At 39.2% G+C, this 27,672-nt stretch overlaps 2 protein-coding genes across 4 annotated transcripts; one reads left to right on the top strand and one right to left on the bottom strand.

Moving 5' to 3' along the window:
* Positions 1 to 1,288: 1,288 nt before the first annotated feature.
* NGLY1 (N-glycanase 1) lies at positions 1,289 to 20,744 on the bottom strand. Its single transcript, NM_001030988.2, has 12 exons — positions 20,561 to 20,744; positions 20,199 to 20,313; positions 17,796 to 18,038; positions 14,904 to 15,063; positions 11,553 to 11,775; positions 10,701 to 10,822; positions 10,157 to 10,302; positions 9,816 to 9,926; positions 6,674 to 6,838; positions 5,210 to 5,398; positions 2,954 to 3,131; positions 1,289 to 2,441 (listed from the first exon to the last, which is right to left on the bottom strand). Exons 1-12 carry the CDS (start codon positions 20,686 to 20,688, stop codon positions 2,266 to 2,268), a joined length of 1,956 nt encoding a protein of 651 aa, NP_001026159.2. The 5' UTR covers positions 20,689 to 20,744; the 3' UTR covers positions 1,289 to 2,265.
* A 195-nt stretch (positions 20,745 to 20,939) lies between these two features.
* Positions 20,940 to 27,432, top strand: OXSM (3-oxoacyl-ACP synthase, mitochondrial). Of its 3 annotated transcripts, none has more exons than XM_040696259.2 (3): positions 20,940 to 21,284; positions 22,928 to 23,945; positions 26,846 to 27,432. In XM_040696259.2, the coding sequence occupies exons 2-3, from the start codon at positions 22,963 to 22,965 to the stop codon at positions 27,246 to 27,248; spliced, it is 1,386 nt and encodes a 461-aa protein (XP_040552193.1). In that variant the 5' UTR covers positions 20,940 to 21,284; positions 22,928 to 22,962; the 3' UTR covers positions 27,249 to 27,432. The 3 variants fall into 3 exon arrangements, with proteins under 3 accessions (XP_040552193.1, XP_025003240.2, XP_418755.3); XM_025147472.3 differs by having other exon boundaries at positions 20,940 to 21,201; XM_418755.7 differs by having other exon boundaries at positions 20,940 to 20,995.
* The last annotated feature ends 240 nt before the right edge of the window (positions 27,433 to 27,672 follow it).

The following is a 27,672-nucleotide window of genomic DNA, read 5'->3' on the forward strand; positions in this document are numbered from 1 at the left end:
GGAAAAATATCAGAGGAATTACCTCTGGTGTCAAAAATTAAAGTTATAATAATATTTGAGTTGCAGTGAAATAAATATTAAAAGAAGAAGTACGCACCTTTAAAAGAGCTCACACATGAAGAGACTAAAAATGTTCACTGTTTACAGAGTACCCCAAAAGTCTGCTACGAGGGTTCCATCTTTTTCTTCGTCTTCAAATTAGGTCTATTCAGTCAGGTTTCTACTCAATAATTAATTTCCAGAATAAGCACTTTTATTCACTGCATGTGATCTGACAAGTACAGAAAGCACCTAAACTAGATTAGAGGAGCTTTTTCTTTTTTCTTTTAAATTCATTCAAATGGTCTAATAATGAACATTACCTACTCTCCTGTTTGAGTGGATGACTTCAATAAGTTATCTGAAGTTATTACTCTTCCTCCAAAGGTTCAGACCAAAACTGTGAGAAAATTACTTTCATATTACTACTATCAAAATTATTCTGCCTTCTGTTTTCAAATTATCAAATGCAGTTAAACTCCTTTACAGTTCCTGATAGCCCTCTATTGTAAGTAATAAAATTAAGGACATAACTTGTCACAATTATGAAACAGAAAGGTGAAGGTTTTTTTCTTACTACTTTCTTCCACTATAGCATAAAGATTAGACTGAAGTACTTACTTGTTTGGTTCCCACTCAGATTCTCTGAGCTACCATTTAGCTGAAACTAAAGCAGGAGGAGTTTTGAATGGAAATGGACAAATTCACTTGGCATTAGTCAAGTATAGACCAACATCCCTCCATACAGCTACCTCTCACTCAGTGGTTCTGTGTTAAGGGAGAGAGACTCCCTCTCTCTATTCCCTCATTTACTGCCAATTTGTATTCCAAGGAGAAGCATATAATCTATTACGCATCATTCTGTCACTCCTGAGCTGTTGTAATCTACTGTTTTAAGATGTCTGTAGCATAATTTCAGTGCCTACGTTCACTATGTGCGTGCGGTTTTCTGATAGTACCCAAACAGTCTCATATATGCTTGATTTGTTTCAACACAAATGATTTTTGAGAATAGTTTCAAGTCACTACATTGGTTGGAAGGGTCAGATTTAAAAACAAAAAGGAAGAAAAATAAAAGGAAGAACATAAGCTTTAAAATCACACTGACCTTAGGGATATCATCCCTAATTTTCACTTATTTCAAAATAAAACTATAGCTCAAACTTTGTATTGTAGTTTTATAATAGAAAAACTCTCCTATCTTCCAGCCATAGCCTTCCTCAAATTCTCTGATAAAGACTATCTAATCTGAACGTTCAATCCATACTTTATTCACAGCACTGCTACATCTGAAATCTCCTGGGTGGCGGTTTTATTATACCCAATGCAAAGAAACTTAAACATTGTATACAGTATATGACTTTGTTACACTTTTACACTAAATTTGGGAACAGCATTCAAAGCACCTCAAGACGTTAGCTTAAAAAATGATTTCAACACCTACACACTACATAAATCTTTTTTAAAGGTGCATAGATTTGAATTTATATTGTAAAAGAGTATGTATAATGAATGATCTTTTTCATAGAAAAAAATCTGATAATCATTTTTAAGTCTTGATTTCATATCACAAGCCAGGATAAAATCTTAGGTACATAATGAACATTTCTTTCAAAATTAATCTATTATCATACCCCAAATATTTCTATGTATCAAACATAAGTTTAATACTTAGATGTACAATAAGATCATTTTAAGATTGCTATCATATTTCTCTTAATTTCAGCTAATTGTTACACAAAAATCAGATCTTTCCTTGAAAATATTTGTCTATTAATTTTAAAAATATTTTAAAATCATCACAATGCATTTTTTGTAATCAGAAAATGGAATTCACATTGTTTTTGCAAGACGTAGATTAAAAAAAAAGAAAACAAAAACCCCAACAACCAGTAAGCCAACCACAAAACTCCAACTTAAAATTGCTCTGAGCTCCTATGATCACATTTTGGTTTCTAAGAAACGCTTTCTTTTCTTTACAGTTTATGGAAATAGCATTAATTTAATGGATCAACCCCTTAATTTTTGAGTTTCAAAGCAAAGAAGGCTTTCATTTTGATGGTTACCTATTCAGAACCCGTGCAGTTTCCATTTGGCAAAATGGAAGGATTGAAACGGGAATAAGCTGTCTGCAGGATAGTCAGGAACTGCCAACCAAGACTTTGTGTTATATCCACAGTATGGCATCTTCAAGGAATCCAATGAAGTTCACTTTACTTCAGGTTCTCAGAGGTCAGCAAGTTTTATAATCATCTCCAAGCAATTTTCTCCACATCCTGCTAAGCTGTTTCTGAACAGCTGTGTGTGTTGCCACGCAGCTTTACCATCCCCTCCACTTAGAGTTGCTTCCAGTGTAACTTCTGTTGCACCACAAAAATCTGAATAGGAGGAGAGACTGTTATCTATTGGAAGAAAAAGATAAACAAGTGAGGGTCCGCTCCAAACAGCACACAATGCCAGAACATATATTAAAAGGGTAACGTGTTGTGAGTGTTTAAGAATCTGAATCACAACCGTACAAGATAATCTATCAGGAGCAGGAAAAAAAAAAACAGCTGCAGAATTTTAGTTTATTATTCATGCTCAGAGCCACCACACATACAAACATCTATTCTGCCTGGTAAAATACACAGCTTTTATTCACTGTGTTTTTGCTAACCCCACTATGCTGCAAGTAGTATTGTGAAGATTACTAAAACTTGCTTTCGTTCCCTTTTCTCTACAAATTTTGATTAAACAGTATTTTTTTTTTTGACCTTGCCAAGAAAGACTGAATTAGAAAAGTCAACATATGTTTACACTTCATTTTTAATATTTGCCATTTTTAATATTTTAATATTAAAATAGTGCTCTCCCCATATAAACTATGCATTTGCAATTACACTTTTGCTGCATGATGTAATTTCACACTTACCTCCTACCAGAATAACTTCTGCTGTGGGAGAGTAAAGTCTCCACTTGATTCTTCCACTGTGAAATGTCTGACTGCTTGTCCTAATTGAAATGTTATCTATTTTTAGACCAACTGATTTGCACTCGAACTTCCAGCTGATGGAAGCAGAGGATGACCCCTCTTTTCTGGCTAAATAAACCTAAATAAAAATAAGACACAGTCGCATCAAAAACACACATTTAATTAATCCCTGTAACAAGGTTATTAAATCTTAAGAGTATACTTTCATTCTTTATTAAGCTTTAAAACTGTTCACATTACAGTTTTTCATACGATTTCTTTCTAAATCATTATTCAACGCTTAGGTAACTGTACGTGATTCATAGCCCTTCACTAGGAACATTAATCTATTTCAACATGCTCATTAAAGCTCATTATTTTTAAAAAAAGCAGACTTCTGGCTCTTATATAAAACCATAGGTCCACACAATCACTTTCATTTTTGTTGCTCAGTATTCTGGATTCTGCAGATGTGGCTCCTTGCCACACAGCACTTCCTCCTAGCACTTCACATGTCTTGATTAAGGCAAATCATACATGCTAGCCATAAATACATCCTGTACTAGCACTATTTGAGCTGTTAAAATCTGCATTTGTCCAGTGCTGTTCTGAACATCACATGGCTGCACAGTCAAGCTCACACTTCAACATTCAGTGAAGAGTTACAATGAACCTTCAAAAGAATTGAGAGTTCATAGAATCATAGAATGGCCTGAGTTGAAAAGGACCACAATGATCATCTAGTTTCAACCCCCCTGCTATGTGCAGGGTTGCCAACCACCAGACCAGGCTGCCCAGAACCACATCCAGCCTGGTCTTGAATGCCTGCTGAGATGGGGCATCCACAACCTCCTTGGGCAACCTTTTCCAGTGCATCACCACCCTCTGTGTGAAAAACTTCCTCCTAATATCTAGCCTAAGCATCCCCTATTTTAGTTTAAAACCATTCCCCCTTGTCCTATTCACCCTCGTAAATGGTCATACCCCTCCTGTTTATATGCTTCCCTCAAATACTGGAAGGCCACAATGAGGTCTCCCTGGAGTCTTCTCTTCTCCAAGCTAAACAAGCTCAGTTCCCTCAACCTTTCCTCATAGTGATCAGCCCTCTGATCATCTTAGTAAACCTCCTCTGGACCCGCTGCAAGAGGGTCCATGTCCTTCCTGTGCTGGGGGCCCCAGGCCTGGACGCAGTACTGCAGATGGGGCCCCACAAGAGCTGAGTAGAGGGGGACAATCACCTCCCTCTCCCTGCTGGCCACTCCTTTTTTAACACAGTCCAGAACACAGTTGGCCTTTTGGGCTGCAAGCGCACACTGCTGGCTCATGTCCAGCTTCTTGTTCACCAGGACCCCCAGGTCCTTCTCCACAGGGCTGCTCTCCAGGGGTTCTTCTCCCAGTTTGTATAAATACCTGGGATTGCCCCGGTTGTTATGTATAGACCCAGTACAGAAAATGTTAGAAGAGAACTATGGTCTTGCTCCATTTTTCATTACTGAAAAACAAACTATTCCTTAAGATAGACACACATTTGGCCAGAGACCCTTCAGGACAGTAGGATGAGAGGGGGAACAGAAAAATAACATGCTGCAGTAGCTGACAGGAATGTATAGTTCACCATTGATAGCTATTGCTGGAAAAGCTTGCTAGTAAGTGACCCCCTACTATTCTACAGGCATCAACTCTTTTCTTCCTAGATTTAGAGCATATGATTTTTCTGCTGTTCAGTGTCCTGACAGACAGGAAAGAGTCTGGGCAGGGTATACAATAATTTGGCTGATAAGTTTTTTGTCTTATTGCAGATGGAACCATAATGTTTAGGATGACAACTTCTTCCTTTGGCTGTGCATCAAAGAGATATGATACACACTATAAAGCTATTCCCCAAAGCCAAAAAAAAAAGTGTTTTTTTTTTTTGAGAGAAGTACTGCTTTTCATTAAAGCAGTACCACATGTTTGCCCAGAAGCATAAGAAGGAAACAAGTTTTTAAGATTTGGTGCTCTAGAAGGAATTCTAATGTTATGAAAGGCTAAATTTATCTGCAATTTCTTAAATCATCCGGCAATCTTATCTGAAACTTTCCAGTAATATTTGTGAGCATCAGCTAAACTCTGTAGACACCAAGAGAGGCTTTGATGCCAAACACAGGCAACGATTTTCTACCTTACTGGCATTGTCATACTTTCATGGTAGATTTAACACTCTTAATAAATCCTTACCATCTTCCAATCTGTTTCAACCTTTCTCGCAATAGACTCTGCCTTCCAAATACCTGTTCCCCAGCCAGTTATTTGTTCATTATTATTGGAAATCCGTGTATAACTATCTTCTACAACATTGTACATGAGGTGGAAAAGTTTAGAAGCCTTCTCTTTTTCAGAGGGAATAAAAATCACTTCTTTTCTCTCCTGAAAAAGGCATAAACACAAGCACATTCATTTCCCAAAATATTTCAAGTAAGATGATGTTACTTTTAATTAACATACCACGCTTTCCCTTCTCAGCTTTTACGTCAACAAAAGCCCCCCCCCCAAAAAAATCACATCTTAATTTTTGAAGTTTGTAGAACAAAAGCACTTATTCAAAATGAAGACCTCTGAACTACTTTCCTACAACAGACTTGTCACTTTTCCAAATAGGAGCAATAACACTATTTTTAAATTACTTTTTACACATAATTACTTTTACAAGTAAATTATTAAGCAAAGAAAGAACATAAAATCTGCAAATTTAAGGAAAAAAGAGTAACATGTCAGGCATAGAAAAAATATTGACTATATTTCTACTTCTTGTACAATCAATGAGTGAATGGTTATTCCGAGTATCAAATGTAGAGTCTGTGACTATCATACACAGGTGCTTGTATATGTTAGTTTACAAATCAATTTCAAAAAAAGCTAAGCTACAAACTCCATAACTTCACAGTATTTTTAAAGATTCTCCATTGTTCTTACAAGTTTCAGCCAAATAAAAATTATATCTTCTAAACTGAAATGAACTTAGTTTCTCAAACTTAATGTTAGGAAACATTAATTTCACCTGACCACTTCAGGATTGAGTTGTTCCATATGTAAAGTGATGGGGTAAGTCACTCCTTTCCATAATAGCTCAAACTAAATATGGCTGAGGTTATGGGAAACCCTCTTACAATAAAGAATTCAAGATAACTGAAACAGCCAGAGACTGACAAGAAAACTGTTCAGGCTTATTATTTGAGAGGTTGTTCCATTCTCACAATCTTATCTGCTTCCGCATAGTTTTATTAACAAAAATAACTGGTCAAAACCTGTCTTTAACCAACAGTGCCTAACAATATAATCACATACTTTTAGAAGTTTTCCCAAAAGCTTCCACCTGCCCTAAAACTTCCTAGTTCTGCTGCATCGTAACTAATCAAACTGGAATCAATATTTTCTTAAGTGGAAAACGTAATACTTGAGCATGACTTAGTTATTCTCAAGCATTTTTTGAATCAATGGACTGCCACCAATCCTCAACTTTCTAGTGTACCACTCCTGAATTCAATTAAATTTGCCCCCAGTGTTTTTCCAAGTTTCACTGTTTGAACATAATCTTTAGTTCACCTACCACTGACTCACGAAGCGCTATTCCTCTGCAGACCATAGTCACAGAACTTCTAATTAGCTACCTTTAGGACGGTCACCAGTGGAAAAGTTAAATACCTCTGAACCAGTTTCACCTCTGGCTATTCTCCAAGCCATTGAACCTGATGTCCTTCCACCAAATTCCCCGGGTTTAGGTGTTTTAGGAGAAATGAACTCAGCAAGTTCCACAATTGTTCTTTCCAAGAGCTCTTTTCTTCTGCCTTCTGACAAAGATTGTTGTTTCTGAAAATACATATATGAAAGAAATAAAAAGTTCAGAAAGAAACGTATATTGAATACAGCCCTAGAGTGACACCAGCAGGAAAAAAAGAATTTGAAAAAACAGGCCAACATTTGATATTTAGACTGATTGTTAGAAACATTAATCTTAATCCATATGTGCCAGTTATAACTAGTTCATAAACCAGTTATAACTGTATGGTTATTTGACAATGGTGTCTAGTGCTTTGTTTGTAAACTTCCTTGCACTAACTACGTAGATTTATTTTAGAATAAGGCTTGTGCTGTGTTTATAATATATTTGCTTGGATGACGAAATACTTAACATGAATTATTCATATCTACTCTGTACCTTAGAGAGAAAACAAGCATAATTATTGGGTCAAACTTTTCTTCTCTAAGGTGGAGTGATTTGGTTGGCAGCAGCCTTGCTTTTGTGATTGAATCCAAACAAAAGATTCAGTTGGTCTGTGAAAGAATTAATTCACAGTGACTGATTCCATCAGAAATAGACTATTACATTCCTATTTTTGCAGGTATCAGAAAGCTGATTAAAAAGAAGTCATTCTTCCAGGTAAATTAAGCAAAATTTAGAGGAAAAGAAAGATAATTTTACAACAGTCTTCGACCACATCGATAAAACTAGGGGCATCTTCATAGACAATTAATAAAAAGCTCTTTAAGAGGTTAGGTTTTAGCCACCACAGCTTTCACATCAAATATACAGAGGTGATAGGTGAAGCCTTTTTCCTTAACTGTGGGTACACCTGCACAAGAATGGAAAGTTAAGTTCAAGACTGAGTACATTACACACGTATTTTCCACTTCAGTGATCATACAAGGCATGCACACCGAGCCCATTAAACTTCTGGTCAATAACTGTTCCAGTCATCTCAAAAAGCAGTCCTGAACCTTTGAATTTTTGCTATTAGGGACCAGAAAAAAAATTGATAGGCCCTTGCTCCAGAAAACAATGTAGAACTGGATGAAGGAATGAAAAGCAAATATAGAGAAATTAAGAGAAACAATGCCAGTTGCAGAGATTCCAGCTGTCAACCAGCAATTCTAACATAACTAATGAATGATGAGCAGTGATTCCAGCACTCCTTTGTGAAACACTACGTCTTCCTGAACCTACCATTTGCCTAGGTATCTGGGTATCCACGTGTAATACTACAGAGCTCACTCCACCTCAAGAGGAAGTTTGATATTGCTTACCCTAAGTTATTAATTCCACTCCACTATTTTCTTTCAGCCACTTTGATGGAAGCCCAGTGTCAGGGGTTACCACCACCAATACTGATGATACCACAGTAGGAACTAGCTGCTGCTTTACAGATGTCCTAACAGTTTCTGGACATTGCTGACAAAGAACACTGCTTTTACACAAGCAGGGTGTCTCCAAAGGCAAGCCACAGATGACACAAGAATTTCAGGAGTCTCTAAAAAGCAAAGAGTACAAGTACGCTAATTGTTGTCACTGCTTCTTCTTCCCATACCTTCCAATAGACTTTTGCATATAGCTGCTAACAGCACTAAGATATGCATAATGCTCAGACTCAGCAGAGATGAACACTGCACATAACAGAAAATCTGTAACTAAGTTTCCTATAAATGACACTGTTGGCAGTACATTCGTGTACTGAAATGGATTCCAAGAACTCCATTATTCATTATCATGGCTCAAGCTTCCTGCTTTTGTTTCTTTTATCCTGAAAAACTACTGAGGAAAAGAAAGCAAGTGAGAGGCAGAGTGTGAGTATCATTTAGCCTGGAGAAAGGAAGGGCAATTTATTCATCAAAATAAGAGATCATTAAAAATGATTGGCAAAAGTGTTCTATTAGACCAATGAGAAGGTTTTAACAATACTGGAGGAGTAGTAGGGAAAGCACGTGGCATAGCGAAAAAAGGTCTGAGATTCTCTACATGTGGAAAAAGAAAGATAGGAGAAACCCAGGGGTGTTTGGGAAGCATATCTGTATTTCTTCCTTCTACTCAGTTTTCAATGAAAATTTCATCTGAAACACAATAAGAACACCCGCTCTTTCTTGTTCAAAAAATGCCCACATCAGCTCATGAGCTGCATCAGTATAAACATGGATAGAATAATCAGACCAATAGACCAACACACATAGCACTATCTGGTGGAGATGCCAACACACCCCTTTTACTGAAGTTCTCTAGACTTCTGGAAGTGAAACAGAGTGCGATCTTAAGAGTGACATCACAACAAGATAAGGAGGACGTCAGGAAAACCAGCCCATGAGACATTCATACAGAATTTCCTCATTCCAATACTGCATTATTTTCTTCATTTTTTTTTCCCCTTACAACTTCTGCATCAGTAACAGCCTCTAACACTTGGAATAGCAACCTGCTTCCAAGGTTCTCTTCAATTGTTGGAGAAGAGGCAGATCACCGATTGACGTAACCAGATTATTTAACGAAAGGCCCCCACAGACCTGTTTTGTAGCCATGAGGGTTTAATGATCAGAGGACTGCACCAAATTACTGCAACCCTTTGAAGTGCATCCATTCTTCAACCTGAATTTCTGATCCTTCACTTCCTTTAATTTTGTTAATCCACGGCCACTCTTCTTAGTACTGCACTCTGCATGAGACTGATTTTTCATTACTGATAGAAGTTTTGAAGTTGGGCTTTAAAATCATCATCTCCCAACTCTTCACACTCTTAAAAACATTTGACTATAACCCTCAAGCCAGCAGGCCTCTAAAAAGGGGTGTTTATTGAGCCATCAGCTTTACTTTATCACACGAACTAACATTTTGATGCATAGGAATTAGCACAGGAAGGAAGCGAGGGACACAAATGAAACAGTTAATGGTACAGTTAATGTCATTTTATCTTCCATAAAGCAAGGACATTCCTAACAGGTTACAAAACACATTTCTTTGTTCAAGGACGTCACATTCTGGAAAGACACGTTTCACTTACAGCGGTCTATTTAAGCTACATACCTTTTTATTGATTGCATTAATTGTTTCACGCAGTTTAGCTTCACTGAGTGCTGTCCTTCTAGCGAGTACTTCCTGATGCTTACAGCTGTATCTCCACGTGACATCAACAACCTCAAGCACAAGATGAAGAAAATAGAGCAATCAAAATTCCCATATATCTTGATTTAAGTGGGTTAACTATTCAAAGTACTTTCTTAGATCTAATAATTCTGGAAATCACATTAAGATGGAACACTCTACACACTTGCCCCAGGGCAATGTGTTGGTTTTTTTGTGGGAGGAGGGAAAAGGACTGGTTTGGTATGGGTATTTTTTTTGTTTCTTTAAATCACCATTCCCACCTCATCTTTGGAGAACGCAATTACGTAGGAGAGCTTCTTTCCCCAACCAATTTCATAGAGGAGAGGTTTATCGCAGACATTTTCACAGGGATCACAGTGAAGCCATCTTTTCTGAGACGCAGAATATACTTCAGTCCATACATGATCTATACAACAAAGGCCAAAAGTAGGCAATGAATTACAGGAATAGATCTTCTCTAATGGCCCAAAATAATGAAACTTTTCCTTATTTATGAAATAAACAAGAATATATTTCTGTTACTCTATATTCAGGCAAGTTAGCAGAGCTTTTTCTTTCTACCGTAGGATGTTCCCTTAGATTCAACAAAAGACTATCACTCTGAAGACAGACATCTCTCCTTAGTTGCACAACTACATTTCACTTTGTCAGGCAAGAGAGAAAACAGTTTATATTCCTTCGTTAGCTAAACTGCTTAACTTTACCTGCTGCCTGATGGACTAACACAACCTTAAAACCATAACATTTTGTCTCATTTTGCATACGCTTGTATGAAAATAATATGTTCTCTTATGCAGTCCTTACCTGTCCAATCCCTGACATATCTAGCTTCAAACCCCACAGCTCTGCAACACAGTGTAAAACAGTTAGCCCACTCGCCACAGCGTCCACGTCTGGTTTCCAGAAGTTTCTCTGGATTATTATACCTAGTAGAGAAAAACAAACAAATGCAGAATAATGGAAAACACATTTCATCTTCCAAAGTATTTATGTCATGACGGCCCCTGCAATGATTTGAACAGATTTTAGTGCCATTCAGTCCACAGAAGATAATGGAAATGACTGCTGCATTGCACAAAAAAAAGTATGAGCAGAATGCTACTTTCACTTTGACTCTGATGAGTCTATCACCTGTTCATAGCAGCAATGAAATTAATCTGATTTTTTAGTTTTCCAGACTAACTCAGACTTCAGCTTAAAATATGACTCTTGCATGGTGGTCTTTTTGATTGTTTGCAGAAGTATCTAAAAATAGGATATTTGCTCTCTTCTGCTACAAAGTCAGCAGAAGATCTGCTTTATCTTCTCTGGGAGATCACAACAGAAGTGAAATAGCATTTCTTGAAATACTGAAAAAAAAGGTAATAGTATGCCAGTATTAACATACTTTATTCAGAAACTGAACTTTATCAAATTAACAGTAAAAAAAAATCAGGCATACATTCAGAAAAAAGCCACGTAAATGAAAGCAATATTTTCTTTAAAAAATTCTAAACTTAGAGATGTTGCTGTTTCATCAACCATCTCATCGTGTTACTTATAAAAGCTTCTCTAACATTTGATCCAACAACTTACCACTTGTTCATAAAACACATAAATGCAAAGTTGTTTCACAAAAGAAATGAAAAAAAGCAGAACAGATCTTTGTATGCTCACCTTGGGAATCTATTACAGAACTGACACTGGCTGCAGTAATGATTTTCCACTCTATCAGCATTCCACCTTAGATCATCATCAGTTGGTGACAGGTAGTCTCTTTTACCTTCAGTCTGACCACCACACCTGCTGCAAGGCAGATTATCTACCCAATGAAAGAAGTCATTCTTAAACCAGTTCAAGAGCTCCAACAACAAGAAGTCCTCTTCATTCACATGTTCACCTGTAGAATTTACACAAGGTGAAATCAAACAGTAAAAGAAGAGTTTAGCTGAACTTCACAGTATCTACCCAGATCACCATTTCTTGGGCCTTTACTACATTTTAAGTCTCATAAAAAAAAAAAGAAAGAAAAAAGGTTCATATGTTACTTAAACACTCAAGAGAGAATACATAAGTGAAGACTGAATAATGGCAAAGTATATTTCAGGAATGAAAATGTGCACTCCCAGACACTACAGCTATAGTGAGAACTAGGAAATTCTCAGAAGAACAAGTTTGATATACAGTGAAGCCAGGTGAACTTCCTCATGCTTCTTATGTTCCTCTAGAGCTATGGAAGAGATACTATACTAACTCCTTTTCCTGTTCCTAAGTATTCTTATCCTGTTCTTTGCTGTTTAATTAGGAATAACAACTGCTTTCGATCTCATATAATCAGATACCAGCAGCAGTACAGCCAGCCAGGTGTAATATAAGCTGTCTGCAGAAAGTCTGTTCAAGTACCACAGAACATGCATGCATGTTAGGTAAGTAAAGATAAGCTTGTTTATAACCTCAGCAAGTAACAGTTATGTCAGCTTACTCAAAATGACACAGGATGTCTCTATTTTTCTACTTTGATTCTACCTCATCAGAACAGCAGACTCTTCTCACTCTTTGTCCTGTGCTGACAACAGGTGTCTTCTCACATACTATTGCTGTTCTGCCATTTGGAAATAATCCCACTCTACCTGAAGTTACAAAATCCAGCCTTCTTTTAGAAGAGATCCATCTTTCAAACTCTTTATACTCTTTAAATGTATATCCTGCTCTAACGTCCAAAGCACATCCTCCTCCTCCTCAGAATCATAAACATTAAAGCAAGTCTTCCTATTAACTCCACCACCTAGGTGGCCATGCTGCAATCACAGAAACTAATATGTAGTTATTTCATGTACCACAGTTTGCTTATAGACACAGCGCTGACAGATCACACTTATGAAGACAAGAAGTATTTAAGAAAAACGCTGTTTAAAGGAAGTTGTACCAAATTTGTGCACTTTTCTTTCTCAGGATAGTGAAGAAGGAATAGATGAGATGCATATTTTATCTAAATTCAATTAACATCTTCCTTTGAAGTACTTTGCCTGCTACAGAACACTATGGCCTCCTAACTTCATTAAAAACACACTGCCAAGAGAAGATCATCTGCTAATCAAAACCAAAGAAAACTGAGACTTCAGACTGACTTTAATTAAGTAACAATGGAAATTTTACTGCATTACTGCTTTCAAAAATGTAGGCTTATGTGCTCAAACTTTCTTCTAAGTACAGAAGATTTTGAGCACAGGCTACATGCTCTTTTCATGGACTGCAACATATAAGCCAGAATCCACCTAGATGGATATATATATCAATATTCCTCTCCTGGCTTGTAAATAGGTCCTTAATGAAAACACTGCATGGAAAGAATGACAAATATGATGTACTTGAACAGAAAACAGCTCTCTCTGACGTCCAGCTATTTTCAACTGCACAATCAATCTTTCTGATGGAAAGAGGTAAAGTGAAATAGTCAAAAATTTGTACTACTGCTCAAATGACAATAACCTTCCTAACGCAGTCTTTACAGGACAAAATCTTAAGATGTCTGCTAGAAGTCCTAAAAGCAAGTGCCACCTAGCATCAAGTGGTTATTCCCACAGGTAACAGCCTTAACACAGCAATACACATGAACTGAAGAAGCTGAAAGGGACAATTAGCTATAAATCTCATATGCAGTCCACTTCCAAAGGATCTTGTCTCTAAAGCTCTTAAAAACGGTTTCAAGTTGTTGTAACTCCATACGGTGGAGTTCCATTCCTTTCCCCTTTACTTTTATCTACATGAAGCTCTGGAAGTCATTTTGAATAGATCAGCTTGACGGTTAGGGAAGAAGCATCTGGAAATATCACCCTCCTTTCTTCCTAGCTTTCAATATAGTGTACACAACAGAGTTGAAGCAGGGTCTAATATGAATGTTTGTCTTTTTTTAAAATGGTTGAAATAATTTTTATTTATTATTAAGTTTCTTCATCACTACATTTTACTATTGTGCTGACTGAGAATGCTTTTTAATTACCTATACAGTTTACTACTTCCCAGAATATCTTTACAAAAAAAAGAAAAAAAAATACTATGAAAGGTTCACTTAAGCCAAAGGCACTATTATTACAAATCAGTGCGTGGCTGTATCAGACAAAGTCAGCTAGAAAAATGATGTTTATCTTTGGTTTGCAATCCCATTTGGTTTGCAATCCCATCAAGCTAAAATTGCTCTAAAGTCCGCTATCAAAGATTCACAGTGAAACAGATTTTTATAGTCTAAACACTGTCTTGGATGCCAATTAAAGATATATAAAACCTTGTACAAATAAAATTTCACTATATTAATGAAACAGATCTAAACTTTAGTTAAAATGACTTATTTTCAACCGTGAAACACTTTCACCTTCAAAAGAAATTAGCATTTACAAAGAAAACAAATCTTAGCCACCAATGCTATGAATATTTCTGCTTATGCATCACTTTTGGTCGAAAATAATGGCATTTGAATAATCTTACTCATTTTAGCATTTGCAAGAATGGTGTTTCTTCTCATATCAGACTGTGTTTTGGAAAGGTCAAAAGAAGATCTCACCTACGAGATTTTAAACAGACAAATGGTATTTTGGAATTTCTCTGAATTTGGAATTGTAATACTGACAGAAAAGCAAAACTCTGACATTTCAAAATGATGACTATAAATAAAAAAAAGCTCACTTCTCTCTTGTTGTTATTTCACTCTAGATGCTCATTCAGTTTGTCTGCCACAGCTTGCTGCTAAATCAGAAAGACTTCAAATTTTCTACATGAAAGTAGTAATGGATACATGAATAAAAACAATCAGGAAAATAAAATCAGCAGTAAAATTTATGAAAAGAACAGAAAATTTGAAAATTAGTAATGAGTAAAAGGGCAATTCTAACACAGAAACAGCAGTTGGCATATGCATAGATATGACCTAATACCCACATTTGGAATCTGCATATATATGACCTAATACCCACACCTAAAGAATGGTAGATGTTGCAATGAATATTTCTACTTCCATATACTTTCAAACATTACCTTTGTCCAGTCTGGTAGCTTGTGCTAGCTTTCTCTGAGCCTTCTCTTTCAATTGCTGAAGGGGAATCAAAGCCAGTGCTTTCTGCTGAAGAGAAGTACTCTCATACGCTAATATAAGATGGTCACATTTGCTTTGAAGTGTTGTCAGGATATCTGCAGCCTGCAAAAGGATTTTCAGTTACAAAATGGCTTATAAGCCTTCATCTTTAACCAGGAGAACCAAGCTCCTCCATCTAGCTCAAATCAGTCACAATCCTATATTCACAGTTGCATTATTTTTATTCTTAGTAAACAATGTAGAGTCAGGACAAAGAACAATGTTTAGAAGACAAACCTGCTGACAAACTTCTGAACTTTCTTTAACCCCATCTCCTCCCCTCTTCCCCCCCCCGTCCTTTGTGTACCTTATGCTTAAAGTATATAAAAAAAAAATCACAGAACCACAAAGTTGCAGGGGTTGGAAAGCACCTCAAGAGATCACTGAGTCCAACCCTCTGCTAAAGCAGGTTCCCTACAATAGATCACATAGGCAGGGGTCCAGATGGGTCCTAAGTATCTCCACAGAAGGAGACTCCACAGTCTCTCTGGGCAGCCTGTTCCAGTGCTGTCACCCTTGCCAAAAAGAAGTTCTTCAATACGCTTGACTGGAACTTCCTATGCTCTTTGCTCTATCTTCTATGTTCTTCACTGCTCCTTGTTCTTTCACGACAAACCACTGAGAAGAGCCTGGCCTCATCTATTTGCCTTAAATATTTATAAACATTAAACATTATCCCCTCCCCCCCCAAGTTTTCTTTTCCCCAGGCTCAACTGTCCCAAGTTACTCAGCCTCTCCCATTCTCTTGCAATAGATCACGCTTCAGCATTTAGTTTTATTAACCTTATTAACTAGCTTCTTTGCTTCATCAAAAATTCCATTACCTCTTGAGATGCAATATAGCAAGACTCCCATGAATCATAGATGCAACACATAAGAAATAAAAACGCTTTCACTACAAAGATCATTCTGTATCTCTCTGATATCAGACAACACTGCATACAATAATACAACAGCTCACTGAAAAAACAAAACACCTCTTCCTGTACACACAAAATTGCCAAGGCAAAGCCAGAAGGTATCTTGCAGACTTCATTCTAATTAACACAACATATAAACCAAAATTCAATAGGTTCAGAGAGTTACTATTATAAGTCCTTGAAAAAAAAAATCAGCAGTAATACAGATTTCCAGTGGAATACAACCATTTTATTGCTTGTCTCCGAACTGCAATAAGTTTTGGTCCCACCACTCATGCTGAATTGCAAGAAACCTGGAAAAATGCACTGACTACAGCAAGTCCCTCCAGAAGTTTCATAACAGCTTCCAACCACCATTACAAAACTGGATAAGTCAGTAAACACAATAAGCAGAAGTGAAATACCAAAGGTAAAGTACATCCAATCATTCTATCTACTTACTTGAACCCATTTCCCTGCCACAAATCTTTGCATAGCTAAGAAACAGCACGTCACAGTTCAGCATCCAATAACATCCTAATAATTCCATTTAAAATAGACAAACTCTGCTGAAGGGTGCCTAAGAAGAAAGCTTTTGAAGAATACATCCTGCACCAACTTATTTAAGATCAAAGTCACAATGGTTCTAAGGGAGAAAGCTTCAGAGTTAAATCACAGCACCCTTCAACATTCTATCAAGCAGTATAACTGCTTCATTTTCCAAAGTAATATGAGGTCTTCAGAGTTTTCTCCTGCCAGGCCAAGGTAACGTCAGCTGAAAGGAGGACTCTGCCTCTTTATCACCAGAGAACTTCATCTCAGCTTAACTAAATATAGAATTTCTTTGCCTTGCTAGATTAGTGCCTCTCCCTTACAGCCTACACATGCAGGTCATGATGTGTGAACTGAGATGTCAACAATGATAAAAGTATGTTGTAGTTTAACTCAGCAGGTGGCTGAGAACCACACAGCTTTCCCTTCCCAGTAGGATGGGGGTGAGAATTGAAAGGAAAAAAAAACAAAAAACAAAGCACAACTTGTGGGTTGAGATAAAACCATTCACTAAGGATAGAGAAAAAGATAATAATAATGACAAACATATATACATATACATATGTGAGCATATATAAGAAGTGATGCACAAGCAATTGTTCACCACTGACTGATGCCCAGCTAGCCACCTGAGCTGTGGAGGACAGTGAGGTGAACCCTCACCCCCTTCAAAACTCTTCTTCTTCATTATGTCACATGGCATGGAATATCCCATTGGCCAGTTCAAGCCAGCTGTCCTGATTCTGTACCCTCCCAGTCCATTGTTACTATGAGCTGAGAAACTGGAATGGCTTTGGCTCTGTACAACACTGCTTAGCAAAAACTATAAACACTGACATGCTATCAACATTGTTTTTCTCTCAGAACCGAAACATGGCATCATATCAGACATTCCAAAGGAAACAGTCCCAGTTGAAATGGAGACAACATACAAGTCAGTTCTTTTGTTGGCCCTCAGACAAATACCACAGTTTTAGCCTCTCTCTGCCTCTTTGCTCTCCCATTTTGCTCTTTCCAATACCAATCAGCTACTTTTCATGACAGCCTGATCAATAAAACATATCTATAGACGTCTTCAACAAAATCTCTTGCTAGTGCTCTACTTATGGCATGCCTCATGTTGAAAATTTAAAAAAAAACAACCAACCAACCACTAGTCTAACCTCCTTCTCAAAGCAAGTTTAGCTATGAGGTCAGACCAATTTGCACACGGCTTTACCCAGTCGGGTCATGAAAATTCAGGTTTGGAGACTACACAACCTGAGCAGTCTGTTTCAACAGTTGAATCCTTCAATCTTTATACTCAAGATTAGTGCTTCTCTAAAGTATTCAGGTAGTAATTACCATTTTGAGAGACTGCAGAAGTGATGGTTCCGGCTGCTGATGGTCAGGGGTAGGAACAGAGCCAGCAGGTCTTGAAGGCTGATGTGCAATTGCCTGAGTGATGGCTACAGTTTCAGAAGATGCTGATCTGTGGACTTGATTCGACTCATTCAGCCTGCTACTCCTCTCTACAGCAATTAGATCTCTGACTTTACGTAGTTGCTCAATAGATGCCTCCTTAGGGAAAACCATGTGAGTTTCTCCCTGAAATTTGGGCAAATTAATACAGCAGTTAACACAGGTCTAAGGCAGCAATAGATACAGACCAGTGACTAACAGCTATATCATATACTAGAAGTTAGCCTACTAAGGCTTCACAGGACTTCACCTTCAGATTGGGTTCCTTACAGAGGAAACTTGTAGATCCTTCAAAGCAGAAGCTATAAAATCAAGTACCTGCGGTCAGCCTAGAGGAAAAGCAGTCAACGTAACACTTCATTACAATAACTTTTGTAAGCAACTTAATTTGCAAACTAACACATGGACAACAAAAGCACAGCTTGGCAGAGCAAGCAGCAGCAACAGAAATCAGAAAAGAAAACAAAACACTCAGTTCTCACAGTACATCAGTGAAATACCATGCAACACAAGAGGATAGCCAATGGTTGGAGAAGAAGCCCTGTAATTATCTTCTATACTGATATTTAAGTTTTCACATGGGAAGTATTCTTCTTATTTAGACCTGTACGCAGCTGGAGTGCTGGGTTCCTATCTTTGATTGCAACATGATTACTGCTGACTATAAGAAAAAAAAACAACAGTAATCAGGATGGTATCAGTAGCAGTACACTTAATGTGTACTAATACATTACTAAAGCATGAATACCCTGAAACACTCATAGTTTAAAAGTTTCAGTTTCTAAGGCTACAGCACTCCCATTTATTAACCAAGTAATGTTTTTACCCACACCGTTACCTTAGGTCACCCATCATTGTAGATGCAGTACTTTACTTTTACACATGGAATCACCACAAAACTAAATGGATTGTACCAATCCAGAAGTTTTTTTGTTTTGTTTTTTGTTTTTTTTTAATTAAGTTAGCTCAACATGCAGACCAAAGAAGGAATAATTGTAGCTACTATAGCTGAAAAGAAGTTTGTGAACTCCAGCCTCAGCTGGCACTATAACCAGAAGACTGAGCCAATATACTCCTAAAGATCTGGCAGAAGAGGAAGTAGCTTTTTACAACAGGCCTGAAAATGACTAAGCTATTACTGCTTGAGTGCTTCACTCCCTACTTGACTCCCTCTTGGCTAAAACACACTGTTTCAACGTAATCTATTCATCAGTCTGCAAATAAACCTACAGACCCTTTCCTCTTTTGAAGTCATCATTTCTTTCTGCATGCATTTATTTAGTTCCTAAAACTAGGATAAATAACGGACTTCACCAGAACTGAGGACAGAGGTGTTTCATGACAACCAGACCTACATAACAACGTATGTACCCACACACAATTGCAGCACGGAACAGACAAGATAAAGCAAAGCTAGAGCAAGATCCTTGCACCATCAAGCAAAAGTTGTTACTTTCACCCCAGCACTGCCGTAAATACAAAGGTTGATTCCAGCTCAACAAGCTTTGGCGTTAAAATGTGTTAAGACAGAGATCATTTCAGCATGCAAAGCAATCTTTGAAATACAGCCTTAAGACTGCAACAGAATCCATATTCACTTGAGACAATGTTAAGAAGCAGTTTCATAATTATTTAACTATGTAAGTCCCACCATACCACTATTTCAATAACCTGCTGCCCTTCACAGCTGTCACAACAACACTAGTTCTTGTGCAGCTGCACTGTGAATTGGCTAAAAACTAACACCCCCCCCCCCCCCCAGAATAATAAGACAGTTTTCAACACGATCAGCTCTATTACATAAATTACTACAGGATCTTATAAGCTGTACTGGTGGGAACAAGCAGAGGAAAACAGGATGATCCTTAGTTTTTGTTTGTTTTTACAATATGGAAACTAAAGGCTGAGGATACAGTTTGTTATCCGTCACACAGCAGGCTGTTAACAAGCCTGGGGGCTTTCACTTCAGTTCCCACCATTCTCACTGTGCCAGCATGAATACACAGCTTGCCATTACATCAGCTAGTAGGATATTCTGCCACTGAGGCAGAAGACCAACCTAATTAAAGGTCAGCTTAGCTCTGACTCCATCAGGATTTCTGGAGCACCTGAGTTTTCTGCTGGTTAACCACTGACATGTGCAAAGAAGGATGAGGAATAAACAAACAAAACAAATCCTGGTTTAACGTCTAATGTGTTGGGAAAGGAGAAAAAAAAAACCCAGCGATTTTAAATCTTAAGTTTGCAAAGTGAGGAATGCTCCAGAAATGAGTAGGTTATACTCACCTCCTGAAATCCCATCTCAAACAAACACTCAACCGCTCCCCTGACGGGCAACAACCTCGTGGAAAACGCTGGATTTCCATTTCGAATCGATCTGTATTTTTCTTCATAAGGATTCCTGAAGAAATGAAAAGTTCTCATTAAAGTTTGCAGCTTACAGGAACACTGAGAAGCAGGGCACCTGCACTACGCGGCATTCGTTGCTCGCAAGACGCTTTTTAAAGCGCTCGGTTTCATCCACACCACGCAGGCGATATACGACATCCATCCACCATTTGGACATCAGCCACGGCCCCGGCCGCGACACGGTGCCTATGTGTGTGTGGGAAGGGGGAGGGAAGGGGAGCGGACGGGACGCCGCTCACCGCAAGATGTTGTCCGCGTAGGTGAGGAGCAGCCGAGAGGCCTCCAGGAAGGTGTCCCGCGCGTTCTTGCACAGCTCTCTGACGGCGGGGGAGCTCGGCGACGAGGAGAGACCCGCAGAGCCCGCCATCGCGCCGCCTCCCAGCAGGCTGCGCCTCCAGCCCCGCGCTGCGCCAGGCGAGCGCCGCAGTGCGCCTGCGCAGTCGCGGTTGCGAAGTCGCGGCCCCCGTGGGTGGGGAGCGCCCGTGGCGGCCGCGCAACCCATTGCCGAATCACCGATTCGCCCTCTCCGCCGATCGTGACATTGGGGATCGACTAGGAAGCCGTCGCATGCCCTCCCCCCTGTCCGTCCCGAGTGGTGCGGCCCCGCGCCGGCGGAAAGGGGGAGGGAGGCGGAGCCAACCATAGCTGAGCGGGGGGGAGCGCGGCCGCAGGAGGTACCGCGAGGGTTCGGCGGGCGGGAGGGGCGCGGGGTGGCTGCAGCCCGAGGGCGCTCCGCGGCCTGAAGTCCCACGTCGAATATTAGGAACGGCCAGGGGTGTAAAAGCAGCTGTGTTCTCTGGGGGAAACGAATCCCCCTTTGCTTTTCGCAGATCAGCCATTCTAATTGCTTGAAGCCAGCCAGCGAGCTGCCTTTTATCAGGTGCCGTGGCTGCTAGACCTGCACTGGTTTAATGATTCCTTCAATTCTCTCTGCACTCTTTACCTTAAACCCAGGCTTAGTAGGTAAACATAATTTAATCCGGCTAATTTGGATTATGATTTAAAGCAGACTCCTATGCACGTCAGTAGGCACTGCTGTTGGCTTTTTATTTGCCCCTTGATGGGGCAGAGCCCACATGGCTGTGTGGGTTCCACCCCTGACCGTTGGTTTGTTGCTGGTTAAAAGAGTGCTTTGGCTGGAGACAAGTAATTACTTCGGAAAAGAGTCAAATCCCATGCTCCCATGTGTTGGATGCACGTAACTGGGGCCAACTGCAGCACGCTGCTCAGCCCGCTCCTTGCACCCAGTGTGCCCTGCCTGAAGTGCTGCTCAGCAGCAGCCCTCTGCCCTCGCTTGGCATCACGGGGAGTTCTCGTGGTGTTACGTGCAGGGGAGCTGGGAGGGCTGCAGGCTGTGTGTTTCATGGCTTCTGGCAGCAGTCAGATGTTCATAGCCAGATCTCAGGGTATGGCGTAAGTGCTGTGAAATTGCTGAAAAGCTGCTCTGTGGCAGAGCAGGGTTAGTATGTCATTTGTCAGTGTAATCATTACGTTTCTATTAGATTGTAAGATTTCTACATCACAATGTAGAAATGTCAGTTCTGCACAACTGAAAAATGATTGCAATCCTAAGTGGTTTTTTTTTCTTCAATTTACAAGCCTTTCAAGTTGCTGCTGTGGTACACCTATTAGTGGTACTGTCCCCACCCTACTCTGAATACCCTCAGGCTGATGAAGCGTGGGTGGAGATGGGATGGTGAGGGGACTTGTCCGAGGTGCCTGGTTGTATTAGTGGCAGGAGGAGATCCAGCCCCTAACCTGTGGCCTAACAGTGCTGTTACCTTGTTTCCTAGCCTATTCTGGCTGACATACTGGTTAATACTATGGCATCCTTAGCATGATAATGCTAGGACATTTTCAGGTCTCTGTCAGAAGGATGAAGTTGTGTATGCTTATTGTTGGTATCTCCAGACAGCTGGTAGTTAAAGCCCTGAGGCAAGTTTGCAGCAAAACCAGTGAGTGCCTTGCAGCCCGTAGAGGTGGCACATACTACTCCTGTGGCAGACATAGAAATTACATCCCTTCCTGCAGTGTTGACACCAGGGTTTCATGTAAAGAGCAGCTTATTAACTTGGTATGATCAGACTTGGCATGTGTTGTAGTTTGGAGAGTATCATGGGATACTTCTCCCTCATCTTGGGAGAAGAGGAGGGAAGGAAGAGTGCAAAAGCCCGACTGAGATAGGATAAACTAATTTATTAAAAGAAATGTGAGATGATACAATAATTAAGAGTAAGAAATTGAAATGAACCAAAAATAGAACCAGAGGAGAGCGAGCCAGTCCAAGTCTTTATAGGCAGGCCCTCCACTGCATACCTACTGGAAAAGACAAGAGAGCTCTTCCCCCGTCACCCCGAATCAGAAAATCAAGTGGAGGCTCCTGGGAAATGCAGTACATCTCAGAGTGTCTTCCTCTTGGAGAGTCAAAACTCATGTGAGGCTGCTAGGGAAACCAGGAGACACAGCTCTGCAGTGCACAGTGCCTCTGAACCCAAACAGCCTGTCACATGATGTCATGGTATGGAATACTGGTAAAACCAGGACAGAATGTTTCTCACGTTGTCTGTTTTATTCTTGTGTTTGTGTCTTTCTTCCTCCCCCTGCAGCTACAGGAATGTGCACAGATTGATTGGTTTCCACCATGCTCTCGCAGTGCTCGCAGGAACTGTTAAAGATTGCAAATCTTCGTCTCCGGAGTCTGAATTTGAATCTGCTTTTAAGAAATCACAGGAGAGCTTTCAGCAAGTCACTGCCTGCTTGTCGAAGGAAAGTGGTTGTTACGGGTATTGGCTTGGTGTCCCCTCTTGGTGTGGGGACTCAGCTTGTGTGGAAGCGCCTTCTCCAAGGAGACAGTGGGATTGCATCACTAGATGGGGAAGAATACGCGGGCGTTCCGTGTAGAGTGGCTGCCTGTGTGCCGCGGGGAGATGAGGAGGGCCACTTCAAAGAAGAGAGCTTTGTTTCAAAGTCAGAAATCAAGTCCATGAGTTCTGCTACTGTCATGGCCATTGGTGCAGCAGAGCTAGCAATGAAGGACTCTGGCTGGTCTCCACAGTCTGAAGAGGACCATTTAAGAGCTGGTGTGGCAATTGGAATGGGAATGGTTCCACTGGAAGAGATTTCTGATACAGCTTCTTTATTTAAAACCAAGGGTTATAGCAAGGTCAGTCCGTTCTTTGTCCCAAAGATTCTAGTCAATATGGCAGCAGGTCATATCAGCATTAAATACCAACTGAAAGGGCCAAATCATGCAGTGTCAACTGCTTGTACCACCGGCGCGCATGCTATTGGAGACTCCTTTCGATTTATCGCCTTGGGTGATGCTGATGTCATGTTGGCTGGAGGGACTGAGGCTTGCATTAGTCCTTTGTCCTTGGCTGGATTTGCAAGAGCTCGAGCCCTAAGCACTGGTTTTAATGCAAGCCCTAAAAAAGCATGTCGGCCATTTGATTCACAGAGAGAAGGGTTTGTAATGGGAGAGGGTGCTGCAGTGCTGGTCTTGGAGGAGTATAGGCATGCTGTACAGAGAGGTGCTAGGATCTATGCAGAAGTTTTAGGTTATGGACTGTCGGGTGATGCTTGCCACATAACAGCACCTAATCCGGAGGGAGATGGTGCATTCAGGTAAGATCTATATGTTGATTACAACAGCTGCCTCGTGTATTAGTTATAAAGGCTACATATTTTTCTCTTGCATTATAGGTTTCCTAGAGAAATGCTATTCAGTCTTGAATTAATATTCCAAAAGCTGAGAAACTGAATTCTACCAGCTCTTAGTAAAGTGTTCTACAATGTTCCTTTTTTAAAAGAAATTGAATGAAGGCCAGTTCTTGCTGGAATCAACCTTTTTGTTGATGAAAGTCTTCTCTATGTGAAAACATTTTACATTTGGTGCCTTCAGCTATTCACACAAATGAGTCCCAGTGGAAGCCTTTTGTTTATCACAAGATCTTGTGATACTACAGAAACTTTTGAGGTTCTCCTTCACCCTTTGCTGTAGAGAAAAGAAACCTCACTGCCAAAGTAGGCCACGTCATTTGTTGTGCCCTTGAAGAGGAATAGCATTCCTTAAGAAATACCATGTGATAAGAGCACTGGGAGGATCTAGTTTATTATAATATGCTTGCAAGATTATACTAGAATAATTACTATTAATGTTATTAGCATTAATTGTGATTATTGGGGTTTAGAAAAGTCTGTGACTTTGTAGGGAAAGTATTCAGGCTGTACGGCTCTGCTGCAATCATGATTAAATACTTAATTCTGGTTAGCAGTGTTGGTGAAACTGCATAGCAGAAATGCACGATTTGTTAAGATGGTAAAGCTTCATTACTGTTAATCTCATAAGAAATGGTTAACAAGTAGATAGTATTTATCTAATCTTTATCATTGTACTAATTATCAGTTGAATTAGATATGTATGTATTGTTTGTGAGCTTTATGTAGGCCAAATGTTACTACAGGTTTAGGAATATCCAGTAGTTTGTCTTACTCTGAATGTATGTGAATATTTAATAACAAAGTTCAGTCTATCACTATGCAAATAGATCAAGCTTCTGCATGGTATTGTAAAGCTGAGTTTGTATCTTTATTAGATAAATACATTTTTCAGGAGGTGTAATATACCAGATTTCCCTCTGTACTATTTGATTCATAGCTTATTGTTCTACAGACTTAGGTGGGAATTGAGTAATTGTGAGTTTCTTACCTGAGATTTTCAGACTTGTGTTTACCCTGGAGATGAGACAGCAGTATTTTGTAATAGACTTTTTGCATATTTTATGATTGCAATAGCATATAAATTGAATTCACAGTGGGAAGTGGCTGAAAGTTAATCTTACTATCTCCAAAATATTGTGCATTTCTACCCTTGAGATGAGATAATACATTTTAATACAATCTCCACACTAATATTTGTTTTCTGCAATCATGTGTGAATCAAATCTGAAATGTATACGCTTCTCTTACTTTTCTGTAGGAATTCTATCTGCCATGTCAGAAAATTTCAGGGGAATATATTTTTTGTCCTCTTCTAATAACTGCTTCAGATGGATATTAAAACATGTTGGAATGAATCTAACAGGACAGGAGAAGCAAGGCCAGACTCAGAAGTGTGTCTATGTGTGTTCTACACAATAATCTTTTATCTCCTTAAGAAAGAATGTTCCTTACAGCTTTAAATTAATGTATCTTTTTCCCTCAATGTTGATCAGTAATGGTTTTTGTCTGATTGCAGGCCTACTATCTAGTGACAGTGAGAATCACTGAACTACAATCCAAGCTAAGCTGGATGCTTCTGAGAGTAGAAGGCTATAATGGAGACTTTTCAATTTCTCCAGCAGCTTGTGCTGTTTTTTTTCTTGATCTTCCTTTTTACTTTCTTAGTTTTCATAAATTTCAAGTCTCAGTGATCCTTTGCAAGGAGGGTTGTGTGTCTGGTCACCTTTCTGTGACAAATTGTGGAAAAAAAGCCAGTATGGAGCTGTATCTCATCATAGAATTATAGAATGGCATGGCTTGAAAAGGACCACAATGATCATCCAGTTTCAACCCCCCTGCTACGTGCAGGGTCGCCAGCCATCAGACCAGCTGCCCAGAGCCACATCCAGCCTGGCCTTGAATGCCTGCAGGGATGGGGCACCCACAACCTCCTTGGGCAACCTGTTCCAGTGTGTCACCACCCTCTGTGTTATCTCCCGATAGTTTTAATAGCATGGTTTATACAGGCAATTGTAGTACACAGGTTATCAGAAGCCAGAATGGGACACGTGGTATTGGAGTGCATAGTCAGTAAATACCATTTTAATATACAAGAATTAGACTATCACCTTGCTACCCTAGGGAGAGAAAGTGGATGATATCTTCTCACCTCTAGAAAGCATGCAGAAGTAACTCACAAGGAGTACAACTGTAGGATATGTCTTTCATCTCCAAATATTCTCTTAGGATAGAGCATTTTTTATTCTGATTTCCTAATACTGTAAATATAATGATAAATAAAAGGTAGAAACTGGGGAATCTTCTTTTCCTTTACAAAGCCAAGGGGCTTTCCTGGAGCTCTGTGCTGAATGTTTCATTACTATCAGCTACACTAGAGAAACTTCACTGAAAGGTATCTGTATTTTTGTAATAATTTCAGGTAGTTATTTCTCTCAAATGCTCTAAAATTTTGCTTGGAAGAGGAACTTTGACATACTAATGCCATCTGCAGAGATTGTTTATCTTCTTTCTTTCCGCTTGTATTTTTCTCAAGTGTGGGATTTAACCAAGTAAGTTTTTAGTAGGAAATCTGATTGTATAGTGGGCCTCACCACTGCTGTCTTTCTCAAACAGCAAGATGTAGATGTTAGTTTAGTTAGATGAACCCCATCTCTTCTCAAATCTGTAGTAAAGTATGTCATGCAGATTTATACATTTGCTAAGCATTTTCAAACACTCTGTGCTTTTGCTTTTGGTTTGAACACATGACAAAAATATAATGGGTAATTCAGCATTCTGGTGTTTTTTGTTTTTTTTTTCCTTAGATGTATGTCTGCAGCAATAAAAGATTCTGGAATCAAGCCTGAGGATGTAACATATGTCAATGCACATGCAACTTCTACTCCTTTAGGAGATGCTGCTGAGAATCAAGCAATCAAGAAACTTTTTAAAAGTCACTCACATAATATTGCAGTTTCCTCAACAAAAGGAGCAACAGGACATCTTTTGGGAGCTGCGGGAGCTATTGAAGCAGCTTTTACTGCGCTGTCCTGTTACCATGCAATCTTGCCACCTACTTTAAACTTAGAAAAAACAGAGCCGGAGTTTGATCTCAATTACGTCCCATTAACAGCTCAGGAGTGGAAAACTGAAAAACGGCGTGTTGCACTTACAAATTCATTTGGCTTTGGTGGTACTAATGCAACCTTGTGCTTTGCAAGTGTTTAACTTGTGCTGTGCATGTTGTGAAAAATGGCACTCGATTTTCTGTACTGCCACCTTTGGTACATGCTATAATTTTTTCTCAGCATTGAGACTCGATGCATAACTTTATTCACTCCGACATTTACATCAGTAATTCTTTTAAAAAGAGGGAATTTCTTTTACTCATTTTAATAAAAATAAAGACCTACTCTTCGTGTGGTAAAGATGTTTTTATTTTTGCACAAAAAGGAGACTCATAGCAAGTAATCTGAGTAGCACTGTTTTGTGAGAAGAGGATAAAAATGATAAATTCTGTATTTCAGTGTAATGATACATTTATGATTACTGTGTCTTCACTGATCTCCATCATTTTTGAGGCCAAATTATTATCCTCTTGTGAACTCTTGACTTGCTTATTGACTGAAAGGCAGTCTTTTTTCTTCATGCT

Source organism: Gallus gallus, chromosome 2 (genome assembly GCF_016699485.2).
Source record: "Gallus gallus isolate bGalGal1 chromosome 2, bGalGal1.mat.broiler.GRCg7b, whole genome shotgun sequence".
Lineage (NCBI taxonomy): Eukaryota > Metazoa > Chordata > Aves > Galliformes > Phasianidae > Gallus > Gallus gallus.

Bases quoted from the DNA above. Each gene is read 5' to 3' on its own strand.
- NGLY1 (NM_001030988.2), bottom strand. From the start codon at position 20,688: ATGGCGGGCTCTGCGGGTCTCTCCTCGTCGCCGAGCTCCCCCGCCGTC. The intron at 15,064-17,795 runs GTAATTACTACC...ATCCTTTTGCAG, and splicing joins TTCTGCAGTCTCTCAAAATG to GCTGCAGATATCCTGACAAC. The intron at 5,399-6,673 runs GTATTTAACTTT...TGCCTTTTTCAG, and splicing joins GAGGTGAAACTGGTTCAGAG to GAGAGAAAAGAAGTGATTTT.
- OXSM (XM_040696259.2), top strand. From the start codon at position 22,963: ATGCTCTCGCAGTGCTCGCAGGAACTGTTAAAGATTGCAAATCTTCGT. The intron at 23,946-26,845 runs GTAAGATCTATA...TTTTTTCCTTAG, and splicing joins GAGGGAGATGGTGCATTCAG to ATGTATGTCTGCAGCAATAA.